Source organism: Syngnathoides biaculeatus, chromosome 10 (genome assembly GCF_019802595.1).
Source record: "Syngnathoides biaculeatus isolate LvHL_M chromosome 10, ASM1980259v1, whole genome shotgun sequence".
Classification (NCBI taxonomy): Eukaryota; Metazoa; Chordata; class Actinopteri; order Syngnathiformes; family Syngnathidae; genus Syngnathoides; species Syngnathoides biaculeatus.
This window is the reverse complement of record NC_084649.1, coordinates 20,850,425-20,871,119: the sequence shown is the minus strand read 5'-3', so window position 1 is coordinate 20,871,119 and position 20,695 is coordinate 20,850,425. Positions and strand designations below refer to the sequence as shown.

The 20,695-nt window shown below is 45.0% G+C and overlaps 2 protein-coding genes across 4 annotated transcripts; one reads left to right on the top strand and one right to left on the bottom strand.

The window, feature by feature from the left end:
- Positions 1-195: 195 nt before the first annotated feature.
- On the top strand, positions 196-7,867 carry tomm34 (translocase of outer mitochondrial membrane 34). Of its 3 annotated transcripts, none has more exons than XM_061831641.1 (8): positions 196-345; positions 1,138-1,277; positions 1,900-1,999; positions 3,300-3,452; positions 5,150-5,446; positions 5,507-5,633; positions 5,918-6,075; positions 7,450-7,867. In XM_061831641.1, exons 2-8 carry the CDS (start codon positions 1,148-1,150, stop codon positions 7,505-7,507), a joined length of 1,023 nt encoding a protein of 340 aa, XP_061687625.1. In that variant the 5' UTR covers positions 196-345; positions 1,138-1,147; the 3' UTR covers positions 7,508-7,867. The 3 variants fall into 3 exon arrangements, with proteins under 3 accessions (XP_061687625.1, XP_061687624.1, XP_061687623.1); XM_061831640.1 differs by having other exon boundaries at positions 201-405; XM_061831639.1 differs by lacking the exon at positions 196-345 and adding an exon at positions 532-681.
- A 1,552-nt stretch (positions 7,868-9,419) lies between these two features.
- Positions 9,420-19,019, bottom strand: LOC133507065 (14-3-3 protein beta/alpha-1-like). The gene is made up of 7 exons (XM_061831642.1): positions 18,859-19,019; positions 14,810-14,969; positions 14,590-14,730; positions 13,910-14,033; positions 11,901-12,064; positions 11,737-11,832; positions 9,420-10,232 (listed from the first exon to the last, which is right to left on the bottom strand). The coding sequence occupies exons 2-7, from the start codon at positions 14,960-14,962 to the stop codon at positions 10,176-10,178; spliced, it is 735 nt and encodes a 244-aa protein (XP_061687626.1). The 5' UTR covers positions 14,963-14,969; positions 18,859-19,019; the 3' UTR covers positions 9,420-10,175.
- Positions 19,020-20,695: the final 1,676 nt, after the last annotated feature.

Here is a 20,695-nt window from a genome sequence, read left to right as displayed (position 1 = left end):
ACAAATCCAAGGAGATCGTTCACGGTCATGTAAGGTGGGGGAGCAGGCACTCAAAACTATATACATCCAAACATACAAAAAGTAATTTTTTCATAATTTGTTGACTTTAACAAAGCAAGTGTTGTGTCAATTCCCCAGTGATCTTGAATGCAGCGTGAGGCAAACCACGCCCCTTCGTTCCTGGCCACTACTGTCGTCATCCGACACTACGCCCCCTCCGCCGCATTTCGCACTAACACCTTCAGTACGACCAGAAGGTTGACAACCAAGAGAGAGGAAAAAAACTGGGCCTTCTGAGGAATGACTGTGTCATTTACGTCCACGGTTTAAGGAAATTTTAAAAGGGTACGTGCCGCCCGGGCCGAACGTTTCTCGCCGAAGCCGCCACTTGTTGCCCCGAAGCCGGTAAGTGATACGAGCTTTCTTCTAACACCCACCCCCCGGTGCGAGCTCCCGTCTTAGCTCATGAACCGGAAGCCTGCCGGTTAGCTTAGCTTCCTGCGTTCACTTACATGACCGTGTTAGCTTAGCTCTTACATGGAAATGTGTCGGTTAGCTTAGCTTCCTGTGTTCCCTTACATGACTGTTAGCTTAGCTCTCGCATGGAAGTGTGCCGGTTAGCTTAGCTTCCTGCGTCCACTTACATGACTGTTAGCTTAGCTCTCGCATGGAAGCGTGCCGGTTAGCCTACCTTTCTGCCTTCGTTTACACGTTTCGTAATTTTAGCTCTCAAACGGAATTGTACCGGTTAGCTTAGCTTCCTGTGGTCGTTTACCGGTTCGTTAGCTGAGCGCTTGGCTAGGCTCCCATAAGAAAATGCTTGTAGGGGCTAGCGTGACATAGCAGCGAAGCTACTCATTTTAAGTCAAGTGTTCTGTTTTATTTCATTTTTCAGCCCGAGGAAATTACAACTAGTTGGTTTCATAAGAGCCCCCCCCCCTTACAATCAATGAGGGCAATGTTTTATTCTGACCAGCGAGTCATGTTCCAGTGATTAGTCGGCACCATTCTGTTTAATGTCCCTGAATATATCTGCATTCTAGAATCTTCAGTGTCGACAACGTTATTCTGAGCGTGTGCTGCAATAAATTGTGGTGGTTGTCAAGTCTGCTGAGTTTTACCTTGTCCGAAAAACAGGAAAGCAAGAATGACACAGAAAACCAAAGTGAAGCCTTGGGCCGAGCTGAAGCAAGCCGGCAACGAATGCTTCAAAGCGGGCCAGTACGGAGACGCCACCCGCTACTACAGTCAAGCCATCGGCGAGCTACATAAGACTAGTGAGTCTATGTGCACATGTATTTCATTACATTTATACTATATTTGAACTTTTAATACGATCAATGAACCAATGTAATCATACATTTCATAACTATTGTCTTGTTTGGGATATTTCTGCTTTTTACACCCAACTTTTAAAACTTTCAATTTTTCCCAGGTATCATGAAGGCAGTACACATTTATTGCTAGGCAGAGTTCATGAATGACATATTTCCTTATTCAAATTCCCAGGTAGCTACATACCTAAGGCACGACTGTATATGCCATGTGACCAAAGTGGAACCGAATTAATAGACCTCGTGTATATTAGAATCCTCTATTTGCCAATTATCTTAAGAACACACCAGGGAATTTGTCTGTGGTAGTCAGAGCCACTCTTGTACGACAGCCATTTTGACTAAAAATACTTTTGAGGCTTTAAAACACATTACAGCGAGGCTTTTAAACACTCCCCATCCTCATTGTGTTTACCTGGTTTGGCGAATGTGGAAGTAGTTTGCGCATATACCAGATCACATCGTTACATAGACTCGATTTTTTTTTTTAAATTTTTATGTGCCATATGAGTATAGAAATGAGTAAATATTCTTTGATCCCAAGATGTCATGTTTGTGCCTGCAGATCCGAAGAATGTGGAGGATTTGAGCGTGTTGCACTCCAACCGTGCCGCCAGCTACCTCAAAGAAGGAAATTGCGCAGAATGTTTGAAGGACTGCAACACGTCAGTTTATTTTTATGACGATTTATTATATGACGCGGCGTCATAACCAAGCTCCTCCTATGTTAATTTTAATTAGAACTTAAATGGTTTTCTTATATTTTGAGATGCACGTGTATTTGCTTAAATTTGTCCCTATGTAGTTACCCACTGCTATATTTGGCTATTACCTACTTACCAACCTCCCTTGCTAGTAACCTATCATTTTACGTGCCTATTTACTATTGTACTTAGCAACTTACCAAACTACTTACCTACTGGCCTACTTGATTAGTTGCCCGACTACTTACCAACCTACGTAGGTAACTAGTTACTTAATTGGTTACTGGTACTTCTTGATGCAGATTTTACAAAAGGAATAGGGTTATAAATAAAATTTGTGATAATCAGCATAGCAAGCTAGGAACTTACCTTGCTTCAGTCTCCTCTTGAAGTATCGGAACGGCAAGTTCAAGTCCTGTTTTTGTTGTATACTGAAGAGATTTGGCTCAGAATTCCAGCTTTTATTTCATCATACTTACAGCTCAATGGACTCCAGCACTCCCGCGACTCTTGTGAGGATAAGCTGCTCAGAAAATAGATGGTTGTTAATCATTATCAAGTAATATTAACGCCGGAGTGTCAAACTCATTTGTGTCACGGGCCACTTTGTAGTTATCGTTTACCACAGAGGGCTGTTATGTTATAAATCTATGGAAAATCTTTCGCCTCATCATATTTACACATTAAATTTATGAGCTAGTTTGGGAATCAGAAATCATAATGGGTTTCTGAACTATTGCTGACGTTCGGGCACACAATAATGCTTACAGTATCTCGTCATTTATGATGTGACAATTAAAAATTTTGGTACAGATTTTAACACAAATGATGGAAGTTGATATCCCCTCACGGCCCATATAAAATCATGCGGTGGGCCTTATCTGGCCCCGGGCCTTGAGTTTGACACCTGTGTATTAAAGCATTATTCTAGTACATCCTTTTTAAAAGCAATTATATAAATTCTCAAATATTGAACAGTGGCATTGAAATGTAGAATAATAAATATCTTGGATGAAAGGTTATTAGCATTTACATTACAGTTGTATAGCATTTGAGGGGAATAGCTGGAAAAAAAAAAATTAAAAATGATACAATGGCGCTCTGCAGAGGAGGAAATCCTATGATCGCAAGCTGCCAAAGTTTGACAAATGATGTCAAATTAAAAAAAAAATGTCGTTTAAGTATATTTTGAGCATGTGAGATGACAAACGTTTCTTCCCCACCCCCCGCCCTTTTTTTTTTTCTATCCGTCCTTTGCCAGTTCTCTGGAATTGGTACCGTTCAACGTGAAGTCATTGCTGCGCCGGGCCGCCGCCTCAGAGGCTCAGGAGCGTTACCGGCAGGCCTACGTGGACTACAAGACCGTTCTGCAGCTGGATGCGCACATTGTGGCAGCGCATGACGGAGCAAACCGGTAAGAGCTGCCTTACTTACAAATTTGGGGTTAAAATGAAGAATTGTACAAAAGTGGGTCGATACCAAATTTCTGCCAGGAAGTTCTTGTGTTGGTGGACCATTGATGATCCACTGACAGAACTCGGAAAAGGAGGACCTTTGCAGGTGGCCAATTTTGATGATAAATTTACAAATATGTATATAGTGTTCATGTGTGGCGCGCTGCATCCTCCTTTGAGGGCACCAAAATCTAAACCTGTCTTCTATGGGCAACAGAGGTAGATTCTTAATCTTCTACGCCGCAGAAAGTAATGTTTTCTTATTCTATACATTGGAGATATCTGTGCATTCCTAAACCTGAGTGCACTATATCAAGAATTTCCATGTTTTAGCCAGTTTGTTCCAAAAAAAAGTTTTTGTTGGACTTTTAATCTCATAGCCGCTGGCGGCCAAAAAACAAAAAAAAACCCTTTCAATCCCATCGGGAGTTAAATATAGAAGTCATGCCATTAATCCCAATTTTAAAACCTGTATGGATCAACAGTGCTAATAATTACAAGCAGGTACATAACGTGAGTAGCCATCACAATAACCCAGCCCGCTCATAACGATTTTCATGTTATTCAGATGCTTCTCAACAGAACTAATTTATTCATTCACTCCACAGTCACACCCAAGCGGTGGTTAAAGGGGAAAACCAGTTGTCCAGTGGAACCACACATGGTTCTTCCGACAGAAATGACGCAGGAGTCTGACGAGCGAGCTCCCCAAAGCTCGGCTAACGGCCTCCCCGGCCGCCGAAGCTCGCTTGTCATACTCCTGCGTCATTCCCGTCCGAAGAACCATCCGCAGCTGCCGGGGGCCTTTGTTTACGCTCTTATGTCATGCGTAGGCCTCCGAGTAGTCAGACTCGGTCTCATTCCGCCCGAAGAACCATCCAAATATTCAACATTATTTACAGCCACAGGTTCAAATCTGTATGAAAGTATTCCTCCGTTTTCCCGATCAACCGACATTGCTATATCTTCATCAGATGAGGATAAATACGAGAAATCAGCGCTGGCCATAAATGGTGTCCCATGTAATCGAGCCTTTTTTGTGGCACGTAACACGTCACATCCGGTGCCCACGTAGGTCTTGTGACTTGCGAAAATGGCAGCGCCCCTGAAAATTCGTAATTGTCAATAAAAATCTTATCAAAACACTTTTAAATGAGAGGATTTAATATATTGTCAAAATAGAGCACATATTTCATGACTTGTTGGATACATTGTTCATGCAAACAGTACCGTGAAAAAGTATTTACACCCCCTGCTTTTTTTTTTTTTTTTTTTTTTTTTTTTTTTTTTACAAAGGTTTCAAATCAAACCAATTTTAATCACTCAGACAACCCAAGGAAATAGAAAATGCAGTTTTCAAATGACACTTATGTTTATTAAGGCACAAAAAATGCATGCCTTTCTGACTCTGTGAAAAGGGTAGTTTTGTAGTGTGTACACAATTGTGCCCATGCTATTTTCTTGTATCCATAGGCAACAAACCTTTTAGGCAGTGGTCTCGCATTATTTCACGATACTGTGCTTCGTCTCCATCCACCGGAAATAAACACTCCACATGCTTGTCTGCTACTCTATGAAGTAGCTAGTTACCCAACTAGCCTGCTACCTAATTTACATATTTCTGTCCTTACCTATCAATTTATGGTTTCATACGTAGGATGACAAAAGCACTGACGGAAGCAGATGGCCCGATGTGGCGAGAGAAGCTCCCGACCATCCCCGTCGTGCCTCTAGCTGTCCGGGAGAAGCTCAGACAAACTGCCCCTACTGCACCGCCGCAACACAACGGTGTAGCGCAGAACCACAATCCACTGGGCCAGGACGTACAGCGAGCCAAGTTGCTCAAGGAGGAGGGAAACGCGTTGGTCAAGAAAGGGGAGCACGCCCAGGCCGCCGACAAATATACACTGAGCATCCTCCACCACGGCAGAGAGGCCGCCACTTTCACCAACCGGTAGGTAAACAAGGTGCCTCTGTTGCCGTAGCATCAATGCTAACTTGTCTGTGGGGTCAGGGCATTGTGCTTCCTGGCACTGAAGCGCTACCACGATGCAGCCTCTGATTGTGATGCAGCGCTCGCCATCGATGGCACAAACATCAAGGCACTCTACCGACGGGCGCTGGCGCAAAAGGAACTCAAGGTGACCGCTTCCCTACCAACTTACTTACTGAGCAGCTTATGTACTGACCTAGATAGCAACTTGATTTTTACCTGTCAACCTATCTACTATTTACCTTCTGAGCTAGCTACCTACTTCTTGACTTGACTAGCTAGCTTATCTACATACCTACTTAACTAGGTAGCCACTCAACTTACCTTTGTAGGAAGCTTCCATTCTTATTTATCCAGTTATCTACCTACTTCCTTCCTTTGTCATATTTAGCTATGCTCATGTAGCAGTTTCCATCTTCTTATTCCCCCTAGGACATGAAAAGTTGCGTCCGAGACCTCAACAAGCTCCTGGAGGTGGAGCCAAACAACACAGCCGCAATCAAGCTGCTCCAGGAAGTACAACTACAACAGAAACAACAACCACCGCCACCTTCACAGGAGAAGAAGAAGAAGTCAAAGACCAGGAAGAAGTGAGCACCTGGCGCACGGTTGTTCAGGAACAAAAAGGAGGCGGAGTTAAGTCCACAAAGACAACCAATCATGACGCAGTCGCCCATCTTTTTTGACCCAAGTGCCTGCAACCTTCATCACGGGGGCTCTTTGATGTTTTTCATTAGTCACTTTTGATCGTTTTTTTTTTTTTGGGGGTCTCATTTCATCAACCATGCCTTTGATTGGTCCCTGTTCAGTTTTGTCTTTGTTGTACCGTTTTGGTCGTGTCACTCCTTTCACTTTTTTTTTTTTTTTTTTTTGTGATTTCTTATTCATTGGTCGTGTGTCAAGGTCACTGGTGTCTTATGTCATTGGTCTATTCATTCAGTTCTATGCTGGTGACATCTTTGTCGTGTCTTTGAGCTCGAGGTCATGGATCCATTTTTTCCTATCGCTGTCTTTCATGGTTTCCTTGATTGCTTGTTTTGTTTTTTGTCATTGATCCCTCCATCACTCCTCTAATCTCATCCTTGCTTTCCTTTGGGTTCGCTTTCTTTGCCTCTTCAACCGTCTCATTTAATGTTTTGGTCTCCTTTTCGCAATATAGTTGACCCATGTCTTCATCTCGGCATGTCTAAAATCCCTTCTAAGGTCACTTTCATGGCATGTTTGAGATTGTTGCCTGTGATCACTTCATCATTCTTCTAACCCCATCTTCAATTTTGGATATTCCTAACTCATAAACGTGAGAGCCGTTTTCACGCAAAATGCTTGCTTCTTTGGCGTTTTTTGTCTCCCACCGGACTAAAAAAAGAGCCTTCCGATTGGCCCGCAGAAGCAATCTTGGCGGCAGTGGCCATCTTCAAACTTACTCATTTTGGAATTAATTCATGATTGTGGTAATGTAGTTAGTGTGTGTGTGTGTTGGTAAGACAAATCCCATTTCAAGACCTGATATAAAAAAAAAAAGTATTTGACAAATGTAAATTTTTGGGTCTTTGTCGTCGACACCAAAGGGGAGAGAAAAATCGCCTGTGACCACCACCATCATGTGGGCTTTTTGGTGGGGGAGGAACATGAGGTATGTTTTCTTTTTTAAATAATTTTGTGGTTTTATTCAAGCAATAAAACAGTCACAAGCAATTTTTTTTTATTTGATTTAAAGTAGGTTAGTGGGGGGGGGGGGGAGGCTGCTGCAGGGTTAGTGGATGTAAATATGACACGACAAACCAAAATATGACTGGATCGTCCAATTATCACTAATAAGAGATTGCGTCAGGAACACACTGTTTCAGACACAGTATTAGGACAACTTAAATTCAATTGTGGTTTCATAAGACAGTCCCCTCTAAAAGTATTGGAACAGCAAAATCAATTGTTTTAGTTGTACACTGAAGAAATTTGGGTTTCAGATCAAAAGGTGCTCATTCGCATTGGGGTGAGCCAGATGGGATGACTGGGGGCATCTGATCCAGATGCCTCCCTGGTGAGGTGTTCCGGGGACGTCCCACCAGAAAGAGACCCCAGGGACGGCCTAGGACACGCTGGAGAGACTCTCTCGGCTGTCCTGGGAACGCCTCAGGACCCCCCCCCCGAAGCGCTGGATGAAGTTAAAGCGACTGCCCTCGCGACTTGACCCGGAGAAGCGGTAGAAGATGGATGGATGGTGAATAAGAAATGTTGGAATTTAACTTATTTCATGGTATTTAAGTATCTGTTCAACAACTTAGGACAGCACCTTTTGTCTGAAGCCACGGGCTTTTAAAGTCAGCAAAAGTACTGGAATATTGATTTCACGAGTGAAATAAAGTTCACGTGAATAACATTGAATATTTGGTGTTGTAACCATTACCTGCAATAAGTGCATCAAACGTGCGACCCATTGACAACACGCAATGTCCATTCTTGTGCTTTTCCAGACCTTCACTGCAGCTTGTTCTTAGTTGATTCTCCCTTGTCTCGTCCTCGGGAGGTTGATGCATGTTCTCTTGGGTTAAGGTCGGGTGATTGACCTGGCCAGTCCACTTTCCCACTGTGATGATGTCCTTGGCATTGGCAGTGGTTTTTTTTTTTTTTTTTTTTGGCTCATTGTCTTGTTGCAGGATGAGGTTTCTCTGGATTACCTTGGATTCACTTTTCTGTATACTGCCAAACAAATTCTTTGTAGATTCCAGAATTCCTCCTTTTACTACCATCGTGAGTGACAAGATTAGCGAAGCCATTCCTGAAGCAGCCCCACGAGCCCAAGCCACGACCTGACCTCCACCGTGCTTCACAGATGAGCTTGTGTGTTTTGGAACCAAAGCAGATCCAACGCTAACCCCAGACTTTGGCCTCTCCGTTACTTTGCCAGAGGTTCATCTTGGGCTCACCAGTCCAGAACTTTGTTTCAAAACTGCTGTGGCTCGTTTATGTGCAACAACCGGAACGAGACCCCGAGGACGACCCAGGAGACGCGGGACGGACTATGGCTCTCTGCTGGCTTGGGAACGCCTCGGGATCCCTCCGGAAGTGGCTGGGGAAAGGGAAATCTGGGTATCCCTGCTGAAGCTACTTCCCCTGCGACCTGACCCGGAAAAGCGTTAGATAATGGATGGATGAAAATCCAATCTGAACTTCAGATTCTTTTTGCTGATGAGTGCTTTGCATCTTGTGGCATGGCCTATAGAAGTATTGTGACACCTTCCCTGCCATGTCACTGAGTGTAGTCTTCGGTTCTTTCTTCACTCACTTTCGGCTTGTCCTGTTAGGGGTCGCCACAGTGTCATCTCAGATGACCGCTCAAATTTGTTTGGCACAGTTTTTACACCGGGTGCCCATCCTGACACACGCCCTCTTGGGGAGTGGAGGCCCCAGTGACAAACAAACTCACGACCGCTGGTTGACCAAACCAATGCTTTAACCACTGAGCTATGGGGCCCCCAAAGGGTCTTTCTTCAGTTCTCACAAAATCAACTGTTCTAAGAAACATTTGCTAGACCCCGTTCGATGTGTGTTCCCCAATACAGCGGTATTTTCTTGCTCTGCCCAATAATTGTGCAATTTCTTTGATTTTGCCCCTCTTCTCTCAGGTTCAAAATGTTTTGCCTTTCTCCCATAGTTCTCTGGTTTTCATATTTGCTTAACAGCAAATGGAGTTTTCATTGGTGAGATCTAAAACACAAGCACTGTTTATGGAATGAATCTAAAAGGCAGTTTTTGCTCATTTAAAAAGCAGGTGGCTTCAAACAAAACATGCTCTGTCCTGAGTTGAACATTGAGATGTAAATCCGTGAAATAATATCTGAAATTCTGAATCCCCCTGCCCCCCAAAACTTTCAGGGTCTTTTGAAATTTCCCAAACCTTGATAGTCTCATATTTTAGTTCCTGAAACTTTTGTAGAGTTGCCGGAACCTCTGAGATCTGATCCTTTATGTTCCTAAACCTTAAGGGTCTGTTATGTTTGTAGAGCCTTTGGGTTATTTTTTTTTTTTTTTTTGTTTGTTCTTAACTTTTGGTGTATTTTTATTCCTAAATCCTCTTGTGGGCAGGTTATTTTATTCCTGGAAACTTTAAAGAGCTCCGGTAAAGTCTAGGATTGTGATGGTTTTTTTGTCTTCAACTTTTAGAGTCTTGATGTTTTAGTACCCAAAATGCTGTAGTTGGTATGTTTGGTGTAGAACAGAACTTGGGTGTTTTGTTGGGTGTCTGGCACCCTCTTGAGTCTAAAAGCAAACAAGCATGATGAGTGCAAGTGGGGGAAAAAAAAAAAAAAAAGAGAAGGCGTGAGCATTGTTGTTGAAAATAAACAGTTTAATAACCTTGTCTTCTTGTTGTTGGGATTAAAGTGGAATAAAAGCAGCCAGTGGGCAGGACTAACAAGCCGATAGGAAGTTGAGGAGGAAGAAGGAAGTAGGAAGAAAATGGTGATAGATTTTAAAAGAAGAAAAAAAAAAAAAAACCTCCTAGGGAGACAGGACGGGCCAGAAGGTTCTAAAGGAGCTTGTGGAGTGCCAGGTTCGGGGGGAAGGGGGGCATGCTGCTGCCTCTTACACAGAAGAAGAAGAAGGAATGAACATTTGTGTGCATGAAGACAAGAGGAGGAAGAGCGGGGGTTGGATGGCAAAGGTATTGGTTGGGGGTGTTGGGTGCACTGTACTAGTTCTCGCCCTCGCCGGCCTCCACCTCGTCACCCTGGTTTTCTGATGTCCACAGCTGAGAAGGAAACAGGAAGTTGGCAGTCAGTCACTTCCCGCCCCATGTACGAGCTCCCATGGACACTTGAATAGGTACACTGACAACTATATTCACTTTTTTTTTTGGGTTAGATTTTGTCGCCGTTAATCGCGCTTGAACCTAGAAGTTGACATACGTTGAGCATAAACATTTCAGGGTTTTTTTTGGTCTCACTGTCTGAAGCCAAATCAGACTAAACCTCTCCCGTTTCCAGTCAGTCGGGATCACCAAAATTCATTTAAAATTTCAAGAATTTCTTCTAGGTCGAACTGTTTTGGCAGTGTCATCATCATTTGGAAGACCCATTTGCACCCAGGATTTTGCTTCCTGGCTGGTTCCTCCAGATGTTACCTTACTATCTCAATTTAATGTTATTTCTTCATGATGCCGTCCATTTTATGAAGAGCTCCAGTTCCTGCCGCAGCAAAACATCCGTACAACGTGCTTCGCACTTGGTATGGTCGAGAAGTTAAGATCTTTGTCTTGATGTATTATTTTTGCAAACTGTAGTGTTCATTTTGTTTTTGAGTAATGGCTTCATTCTCGGCGAGTGGCCCTTTCAGCCAATGACGGTGCAGGATTCGTTCACTGTGAATATTGACACTTCCTGTCCTGCTTCATCCAGCATCGTCACAAGGTCTTTAGCTTTTATTCTCAGGGTGATTCCCAGATTTTGATTGCTCTCAGGGACACGGACACTGTTCCTCCTTCCTGAACAGTGTGACGGGGTGGACGTTCCCATATTTATACTTGCGTGTCATTGTTTGAACAGATAAATGTGGCACATTCAAGCATGTGGAAATTGCACCCAAGGATGAGCCAGACTTGTGGAGCTCCATGATTTCCCCCCCCCTCTGATTTCCTGGCCTATTTCTTGATTTTCCCATGACTTCAAACAAGGAAGCAGAGTTGCCGTCAGTTAACCTGTCAGGAGCTACCAAAGCCATGACATAATCGGGCTTCTTACATAGTACTTTTTGTGCTAGAAGAAAATTACATTTTTAAAGAAATTGTCATGATTGTGGCATTTAAAATTAAATGGTGAAGCTGACTGAACTGAAACGGGAGAGGGTTAGTCTGATTTGATTTCAGACAGTGAGACAAAAAAAAAAGTTTTTGCACATTATGTAAACTTCTGACTTTAATCATGCATACACAAACATTTTTAAACTTGGCAATCACCACTGTTTATTTACTTAATGAAATGTATTCAACAGTTTAACTTTTTTCAAGTGTGTAATCTTTTAAAAACATCTAATTTCTCTGTTCTACTTACTTACCTTTTTAATATCTGGCTGTATTTCACTTTTCTTCACTTCAATATCCTTTACGGGTGGGCTGCTTATCGAATTGTCATTTTTATTACTTTACGTACACTACTCCCACCCGCAGTCTTAGTGATAATCGTTACCAGAGATCAAACTTTATCAAAACGAGTAACGGATTTTCTTCTAAGCTTGTGAGTGTGAGAGTGACGACTCACAGTCAGGTTGTCCCTTAGTAGCTGCATGATCAGCGTGCTGTCTTTGTACGATTCCTCGTTCAAGCTGTCGAGCTCGGCGATGGCCTCGTCGAAAGCCTGCCAGGGGAGGGAGGTAGAAATCAGCGTGTCGCAGCTGCAGTTATGGCCGCGCATGCGGCGGGTACCTGCTTGGCCAGAGAACAGGCCTGGTCCGGCGAGTTGAGGATCTCGTAGTAAAAGACGGAGAAGTTGAGAGCCAGGCCGAGTCGGATGGGATGTGTAGACTGCATGTCCGTCTTGCTGATTTCAAACGCGGACTGGTACGCGTTCTGCGAGTTGCTCACGGTGTCTTGAAGACAAACACGGTGGGGGTGATATCTTAATTCTGGAAGATGTCCTATAACTCTTCTCAAATTCATTATCCTCGCTCGTCGCATTGGGATTTTTACCCCTCAGAGGGCTGTTATGACGTTACGACGAAACCCTTCTACCCACAGTATGTACGCACTATTGATGTGCTGCTAAAGCGGCTCAAAACCATTTTTTATTAAGTTTTCCAAATATTTGTCCTGGAAAACGTTTCTATCTCAGTGTCAACCCCATGATAGAGGAAAAAGATCGTCGCTTAATATCCCAAACATCACCATAACTTGTGGACATCTCTCCTCACGCCAGCTTCCAAATAAATTGGGCCCAATATTTAGAATTTTTTTGTGGATTTAGTTAGATTTGGATTAAGAAGTGGGCCTAAAGGCCTCATTAAACTCATGCATTGCATCACGTGACCCGATACATGTTGGCCCACGCGCCCCAATGCGCCACTTGACGCGTACACAGCAAAAATAATCTCTCGTGATTACCGTAATTTCCGCCCTATGAGCCGCGACCCCCCCCCCCCCAATGCTTCCAACGCTGCGGTTTTTGCGGTGATGCGGCTAATTTGTGCACTTATTTTAACGGCCACAAGGGGGCGCGCCGGCGAAAAAAGTAAGAGACCGGTGGAATATATGTGCCGAGGAAGTGACTTTTACCGCTCCAGCCTTATTAGCATTGCGCTAGCATGTTACTACCGTGTGTCTGATTTTTTTTTTACTAGTGTTTTTTTCTTCCCTTCAACCATCCCTGTTAGCGTGGCACTAGCGTTAAACTCTCTGTGTATCGTGTTTCTTTGTAAACATCTCATTTTTCAATGTGGGTTTCAATGTGGGCACTTGGGGTTTTTACACAGCTGGGGCCTATGTATGTACCAAATGGTATTTCCTTTACAAATGTACTGGGTGAGCCTTATAATCAGGTGCGCTCTTTAGGCCAGGAGTTACGGTGATTTGTTTTAGTCACAGTCTGTGATGGCATACTAAGCGTTTCTCTTGGGTCCACACGCCACAATCTATTTTTCAGAATAATGAAAGTTATCTTGGTCGTTTAGGTCCATTTGTTCTAGGACATTTGTAACATAACTAGAAATTTTGGCACGAACTTTACCAAAATTCATGGAAGTCGACAAATGATTTCATTTTGTAGCCATTCTGTGACAAATGGCCATTTTACTACCGGAAATTATTTTGTGACAAGTAGCAAGTCGCAGTAAACTTTGTAAACGGGGGGATTGGGACACGCTCCCAAAGCGCTATTAAATTCAGAGAGAACAAAAACATGAAGGGAAAAACAACAACTGATGACTAAAGTACATGACGCCTTCTCAATAATAAAGTTCTAGTTGAGATATTAGGCCAAGTAAATTTTAACACAGAAGCCTTTGGAATTTCAGCCCATATGCGCTTATTGTTGGATTATTTTTAACTCAAACTCGTAAACCAATCAGAGAAGCGATTTCCTGAGTAGCAGATTAAACAAAACGGGGAAAGGAAAAAAGTCGGGAGCGTTTAACCCGAAATTTCAAAGCCTTTAACAGATTCTTTTTCATAGGCTATATCACAAAAATATTCCCGACAGGTGCTTTTTTTCCCCCCATCCCCACAAAAGAATTCCACATCTCCACGACTTCCATTGTCAGAGTTTCTAAAAAATGTTGCCGCTCCGTCCTCGGTTCGAAGCGGCCGTTCCAATCGGACTCGGCACTTTTTTGGGAAATCTTGTCGCCATCATACAACATGACATTATCTCGCGAGCGCCACAAGTCACGGGACGACATCTTGCCAGGGGCGCAGACTGCCGCCCCGGGGGAAAACCTCACCCTTCTTATCGTCGCCGGCCGCCACCTCCGACAGGTATCTGTAGTAGTCTCCTTTCATTTTGAGGTAGAACACTTTGCTCTCTGCCGGCTTCGCGTTGGGGATGAGGAAATCATCTAGGAGTTTCTGAAAGGAGACACGAGCAGCACAATAGTACGTCAAAAGAATTCATTCCTTTTTCGTGTGATAATATCCATAGCAACAAGCACACAACAAAGTAACTTATAATTGGTTACATTGCAGGGAACATCTGCAAACTCACAATCACTTATTGTATCTGGCGCAAAGTATTATAGTACTGGAGTTGTGTAAAATCAAGCTAAACATTGCTCTTTTCTCGCTCCTGTACACATATGCTGGACAAGTGTTGGATTTGTGGATTTATTTCTTGAAAGCGGCTGCGACTTGTATGTTCAAAAGTGACATCACGGTCATGTTTGTTACGCGTTGGTGACGCGCCGACCGTATGAGTAGAACTTGGTGCAGTAAGGTTTGTATTTCTGCAAAATAATAAGGGCAGGTGCTGACATCACAATCGAACAGCCAATAAGAAGTGCAGGTGAGTGTCAGAAATCTGTTCAGTTTCAAACTGTTTTCATATATGTATGTCTGCCTTTTTTAGCAAATTCTGGAATTTTGCCCCAAAGCCCAACATCACAACTTTTTTCTTTTTTTAACATACCAACACATCAAGGCAGATCTCCTGGAGCTCCTTCTCGATCTTGAGGCGGTAGTCGCGAGCCATCTGGTGCTTCTTCTCGTTGCCCTCAGTCTTCTGCTCAATGCTGGAGATGACGCGCCAGGACGAGCGGCGGGCTCCCACCTGCCGGCGAAAAGAAGTCAAGACGGTGCCGTACGGCAGCAGCGGCGCGACACCCCGGGCAATGTGGCGGGCGCCGTACCACGTTCTTGTAGGCCACGGACAGCAGGTTGCGCTCCTCGTTGGTTAGGTCCTTGTTCTGCTCAGTCACCAGCTTCATGGCAGCCGCCATGTCGTCGTAGCGCTCGGCCTGCTCGGCCATCTTAGCTTTCTGCACCTCTTCGGACCTGTCCATCTTGCGGCTGCCAAAGACAACGCACGCATCAAGGCGGGGGCGGGCACGATCCAGCACGAAGCTGCCGCTTGCGACAACGTCAGGTATTTTCCTTCGTCAAAAATCTGTCCGCAGCCGCCTTTGGGTCATCGCGAAAAGTGGGTCGCAATAGTTGAAGTCATTTTGAAACCGAAAGCTTTAGAGTGAGGGTGCAGCCGGCGAAGTTTTACAGTGCAGCAGTGATGCAAAAATAATTATCAAATTTATCAGCTTCTATTTCGATCATTTGTGGTTGAATTGCAAATGGACTCCTCAGCATTTCCGCCTCTCAACAGTGAATCATTTCTCATTTCTGCCGTGGAAACTGACCCATTCGTTATCTTTGCAATCAATCAAAAAAGATCAACATCAGCTTTTACTTTTGAAAACAACAAATCAACACTTTTTTGACACGTATCCAATTAATCAGGGGGAAAAAAAAAAAAAGTCCGTGACAGCCATAGATCGGGGGGAAAAAAAAAAAATCTTACCTAGTAATTTCATTTTACTAGCATACATCTTCCTAGTTTCCTTTGGCAGATTTTCTTTACTTTTCGAACGTTTCCCCAAAAATAAATGTTAAAACCCCACCAATGTAAGACTTGACTTGAAGATTTTGCAACTTCAAGCAGGTGTTTTATTTTTTTTCCTGAAAATATTAAGTCTCTCTTAAAATAACTCCAGTATGACGCTTTCACTCGAAATCTTGATCCCAATGTACAAATCTGCAGGCATGTTCGAAATGTACTCCCCTCTGGTGGTGTATATTGAGGTCAAAGGTTGTACACGGGAACAAGTTAAGCAAGTCGCCATCATCCTTCTGCAGTTTCCGGGCGTCGCCAATGACGACACGGCGGCTCCTGGCCCGTTGAAACGAGGGATCCCTCCGGAGTGTGTGAGGCACGAGCTACACTTTGCGCATTGCCCCCCTCCCCAACAGGAAGTGCCGTTGTTATCGTCACACCTCGCAGCACAGGCTCAACAGAGACGCTTGTCATCTCCTGACTGACGCGTCTTTCACCGTTTTGTGCTGGACAGTTACAACAATGATTTTGACATCATACTATCCATTATTTTTCAATTTATCAGATTAAAAAAAAAAAAACACTTTGTCAAAGTCACATGCGGATAAAAACATCTGATAGGGATTCAGTTTAGTCCATAACAGGTCAGAAAATGACTCCAAATCTCACATTCATTCAAAATGATAACTCTTCTGCCTTCCACAGTTGACAATATTTACAGTCAAGAGGCTGAAATGCTGATGATTTTATGTTCAAGTGTCTCCTAACAATGAATTCCAAAGTCAGCATCTGCACCACTTGCACAATCGACCAAGGAGGATCTGCAACATTTGCACAATTACACCCCCCCCCCCAAAAAAAATGTGGTTCTGATTTCCTACATTTTAAACAAAATATTTGTACTCCGTCTCCAGCACAGGGTGCCATCATTTTCTCGTCAATTCACGGTCTCTCATGCATAACGGCATCAAAATTCATGATGGCGTCTCGCGTTGCGAAACAACGGAATGTGAGCGGAGATGATAAATAAAACTTGATTTTTGTCACGAACGAGGCGGAGGGTAGGACCCGGACGCAGGAAGCCTTGACGGAAGCGTGGATTTTACGAAGGTTTATTGCCAGGCAGAGGACATACACGGGAAGGCGGTCCAACAGGGCGACGGTCCAAAAATCACAAGGCAAAAAAAAAGACTTGGTCCAAAATGAGACATGGCAAAACATGAAACCGTAACCTGACTTGATATTGCGCCGTAACGCTTCAAGATGGGGCAAGGCGCTTAGGCTAGCTGCTGCGCATGAACGCAAGTGGCGTGAAAAACAAAGACTTAAATGCACGACGTAATCCGGGCGCAACGACGTGCAGCGCCGCGCACGAGTTAGTGGCGCACGGCCACGCTGTCGCCGGCTGCTGTCAAACACCCGACTTAACTCTGCTTCCGCAGCTGCGCGGGGGTGCACCGCGAATGCGCATGTGGCCGTGGAGAACCACGCCCCTGACGTACTTATTACTCGCTGTAAAAATGTTATGGCCGGTCGAGAAATCGGAACCACAATTTTTTTTTGGTACGCCTTATCCCAGACTATTGCACGACTAGTCACTACGTACATTCCTTAAAGTCTTAACACCCTGTGCAGGATTGTCATTGCACTGGACTATCGCCCTAATGGGGATTCTAAGTGCTCTAAATGCTAGAAGACTGCATCTTTTGCATAATTCTGAGTTAAAAAAAAAAAATCCCTGTCCATGGCCTCAACATTTAAGTCGTACTTTAGGCAGATCCAACTACTGGAGACAAATTCCTCATGTGCCGTTTACATACTTGATATTCAGAATTATGTTGATTAGTCATCAATCATTAAATATTGTTCAATCAGGAGAACAACTGATTAAGCAACAACTATTTTGTTGATAAATCAACAACTACACATTGGGAATTGTTTAGAAAAATTTGCTGCATCTTTTTTTTTGCTTAATTGTGAGTTTAAAAAAAATCTCTGTCAATCGACTCAATGTGTATATCATACTTTGGCAGCTCCAACTACCGGAGACAAATTCCTCATGTCCCGTTAACATACTCGATAATTAGAATCATCTTTATTGGTCATCAATCAGGAGACCACAATTGATCAAGCAACAACTATTTTGTTGATTGATAAATCAACAACTACAATTTGACAATTATTTAGAAAAATGTAATTGAAAACGTCCAAGCAAATGCTCAGAATTTGCGCCTGTCATTAAATATTCTCAAATTTCTGAACAATCTATGCATCTCGCTTAAATTGAGGGTTTAGTCAGTTACACGCCAATAAAATGAATGCAATCTGAACCGTTTTAGTCACCAAGGCACAAAAAAACCCCGTCTTTTTATAGGCATTAAAATATGCCGGCAGCTCTTTAGAAAGAGGCCTCGCTCCAAACGACCCAAGTTCTGATTTGGCTAGCCAGCCACCGCGCTCAGCTAGCGGCCAAGCTAGGCGAGTTGCGGGGAAGACTGCCGACTTTCACGGCTTCATTCCACGGCACTCTGCCACACAACAGGCTAAAACCGTCGCCCGAGGATGTAAAATCGTCGCGGCGGCTGCAGACTGCGCCCGCAGGGGACGCGTTCCTCGCCGCGGCCTGCTAGCAGTTCCGCCCTCGTTGCCCTGTGGAATTTTAAGATGGAGGCTAGCCGAGCACGCTAGCCCCGATGCTCGTTCCGCGGGAGCCGAGCCACTCCAGCAGGCCGCCTTTTTTATTATTATTAAATCAGACATATCGGCGACGCGCATCCCCGCCGTGGGGGGTTTCCGTGGGATATTTTACGGTTGAAATGAAGCCTACTCAAATCCGCAAGCACAATCGCGGAGAAAGGGGAGCAGGGCGGTGGTGGGCGATGGGGGAGGGGGGCGGGGGTACTCCAGGGAAATGAGGGTGTGTTATAGCCCACGCCATGGCGGGGCTACACGAGCACGGAACGGATAGATTACGCCACCAGCCAGAGCGCAAGCTTCTATGTTGTCTTCCGTCGACACGCGAAACCGAACGAACGCCAACACCTATGCGACGCGCCAGCGAGGCTAAGCTGTGCGGGGGAAAAAAAAAAAAAAAAATCGGCCCTAGAACGTCAAGCGACACCCTCCATCCCCGAACGTCGAGTGAAAACCGCCCAATCGGGCGCGGGGACGAAAGCGCGTAGCTGTAGCGGGACCGCGGCCAAGCCGTATCCGGCGCCGCTGCGATATTTGCCCGGACACAGCCCCTGCGGATCTCGGCCTAAATAAACGCTTGCTTGCCGCCAGGCCCTAACCGCAATTCGGGGGTCGCACCGAACCGAGAAGCTGCGAGGAACAATGATGGCGTCGACTCACGTTTGTCAGCTAGGAGAGTTCGCGATTTGGTGGCGTGACCGATGAGGCTTTGTGGCTCGAGCTTCGGCGTCCTCCTCTCGCTATTCAGTCAAGGGATTCAGGGCAGAACCACTTCCGCCTGCGCTGACACTTCCGCTTCCTCTCAGCCCCCTCCTACCCAGTATCCATAGCGACGACGGTCAGGGGTTTCCGACCATCCCGGCAGGGGCTTTGACGTCAGTGCTGCCATGGCAACCCGCTGAGGGCACCGCGATGACGTCGTTGTTTTACTACCACATTTTCTTTCCATCTGCATCTATGTTTAAGTTTATTCAAATGTATTGAATACATTCTTAAATCATTTTTTTCAAGATCATATTTTTTTAATTTAAATAATGGCCAAAGTTCTATAGATGACGAGTACATTACATAATCCATCCATCCGTTGTTGTTCACATGGGAGCGCTGGAGCCCATCCCAGCTATCTTCGGTCGGGAGGCGGTTTACACCCTGAATTGGTCGCCAGCCACTCACAAGCCACGTAGCAACAAACAGCCATTCACTCACACAATCACACCTATGGGCAATTTAGAGTCTTCGCTTAACCTAGTGAGCATTTTTTTGCGACGTGGGAGGAAACCGGAGGGCCCGGAGGAAACCCACGTAGGGACATAGGGACAGAACATGGCGGCGGGATTTGCACCCCAGTCCTCAGATCTGTGAGACAGACGCTCGAGCAAGTCGTCCACCGTGCTGTCTATGTTTAAAAGGAAACTTGAAAATTTACATCTGGATTGAAATGTGACCTCGCTTGGCCCAACCGGTCTGTAAACTTTAATTGGAAACTCCAACGCCGCGTGAACGTTTAATCCTAGCTCGAAACCGAAACCCCGACTTGTAATCGCAACAGACTTGAGTTGAACCCTGATTTTGATACCTCATCTTGACTTTTATTATTACTGGTGGCGCATGTGGAATGCGTTGGCCACACAGTTCTGGGTTCCAGGGTTCAATCTCTCCTGTGTGGAATTTGCATTTTCTCCGCGTGGCTGCGTGGGTTTTCTCCGGGCACTCCGGTTTCCTCCTACATCCCGAAAACTCTAAATTGCCCCCAGGTGTGATTGTGGGTGTGGCTCTTTGTCTCGATGTGCCCTGTGATTGGCTGGCAACCAATTCAGATTGTACCCCGCCTCCTGCCCGTTGACAGCTGGGATAGGCTCCTGCACTCCCCGTGACCATCGTGAGGGTAAGCGGCAAAGAAAATGGATGGATGGATGAATTATTACTACTATGGCGGCACAGTGGCGCAGCTGGAAAGTATTGGCCTCACAGTTCTGGGGTCCAGGGTTCAATCCCTAACCCTGCCTGTGCCATCCCAAAAACATGCATTCATTAGAGACTCTGAATTGCCCCTAGATGTGATTGTGAGTGCAACTGTTGTCTGTCTCCCTGCCCTGCGATTGGCTGGCAAGCAGTCCAGGGTGTACCCCGCCTCCTGCCCGTTGACAGCTGGACCCAAGTCCAGCAGTCCGGCACCTTGAGCACCTGCCTCCAAAATATCTATGCACGTGCCTGGTTGGGGGTCTTGGAAAATGCGTTCAAACGGGTCGCTTTGACTCAACGACGCGTCGGATTGTGTTCCACTTCTGAGGTTTCCGCGGAAGCCATCTTGTTTGCACTGCAGGCGTATGTACGTAGTCAAAGGAGGAAACTTGTTAAGCCAGTCGAGCATCTTCGGCTGGCCCAACGACGTCGGACGGGACCACCCCGGAGGGGAAGGCGCAAAACCGCAGCCGGTCGGGATGTCGACACCTGCAGACGCGCTGATGGGATTCTCTCGTCGGGGGGCTCACTCGTC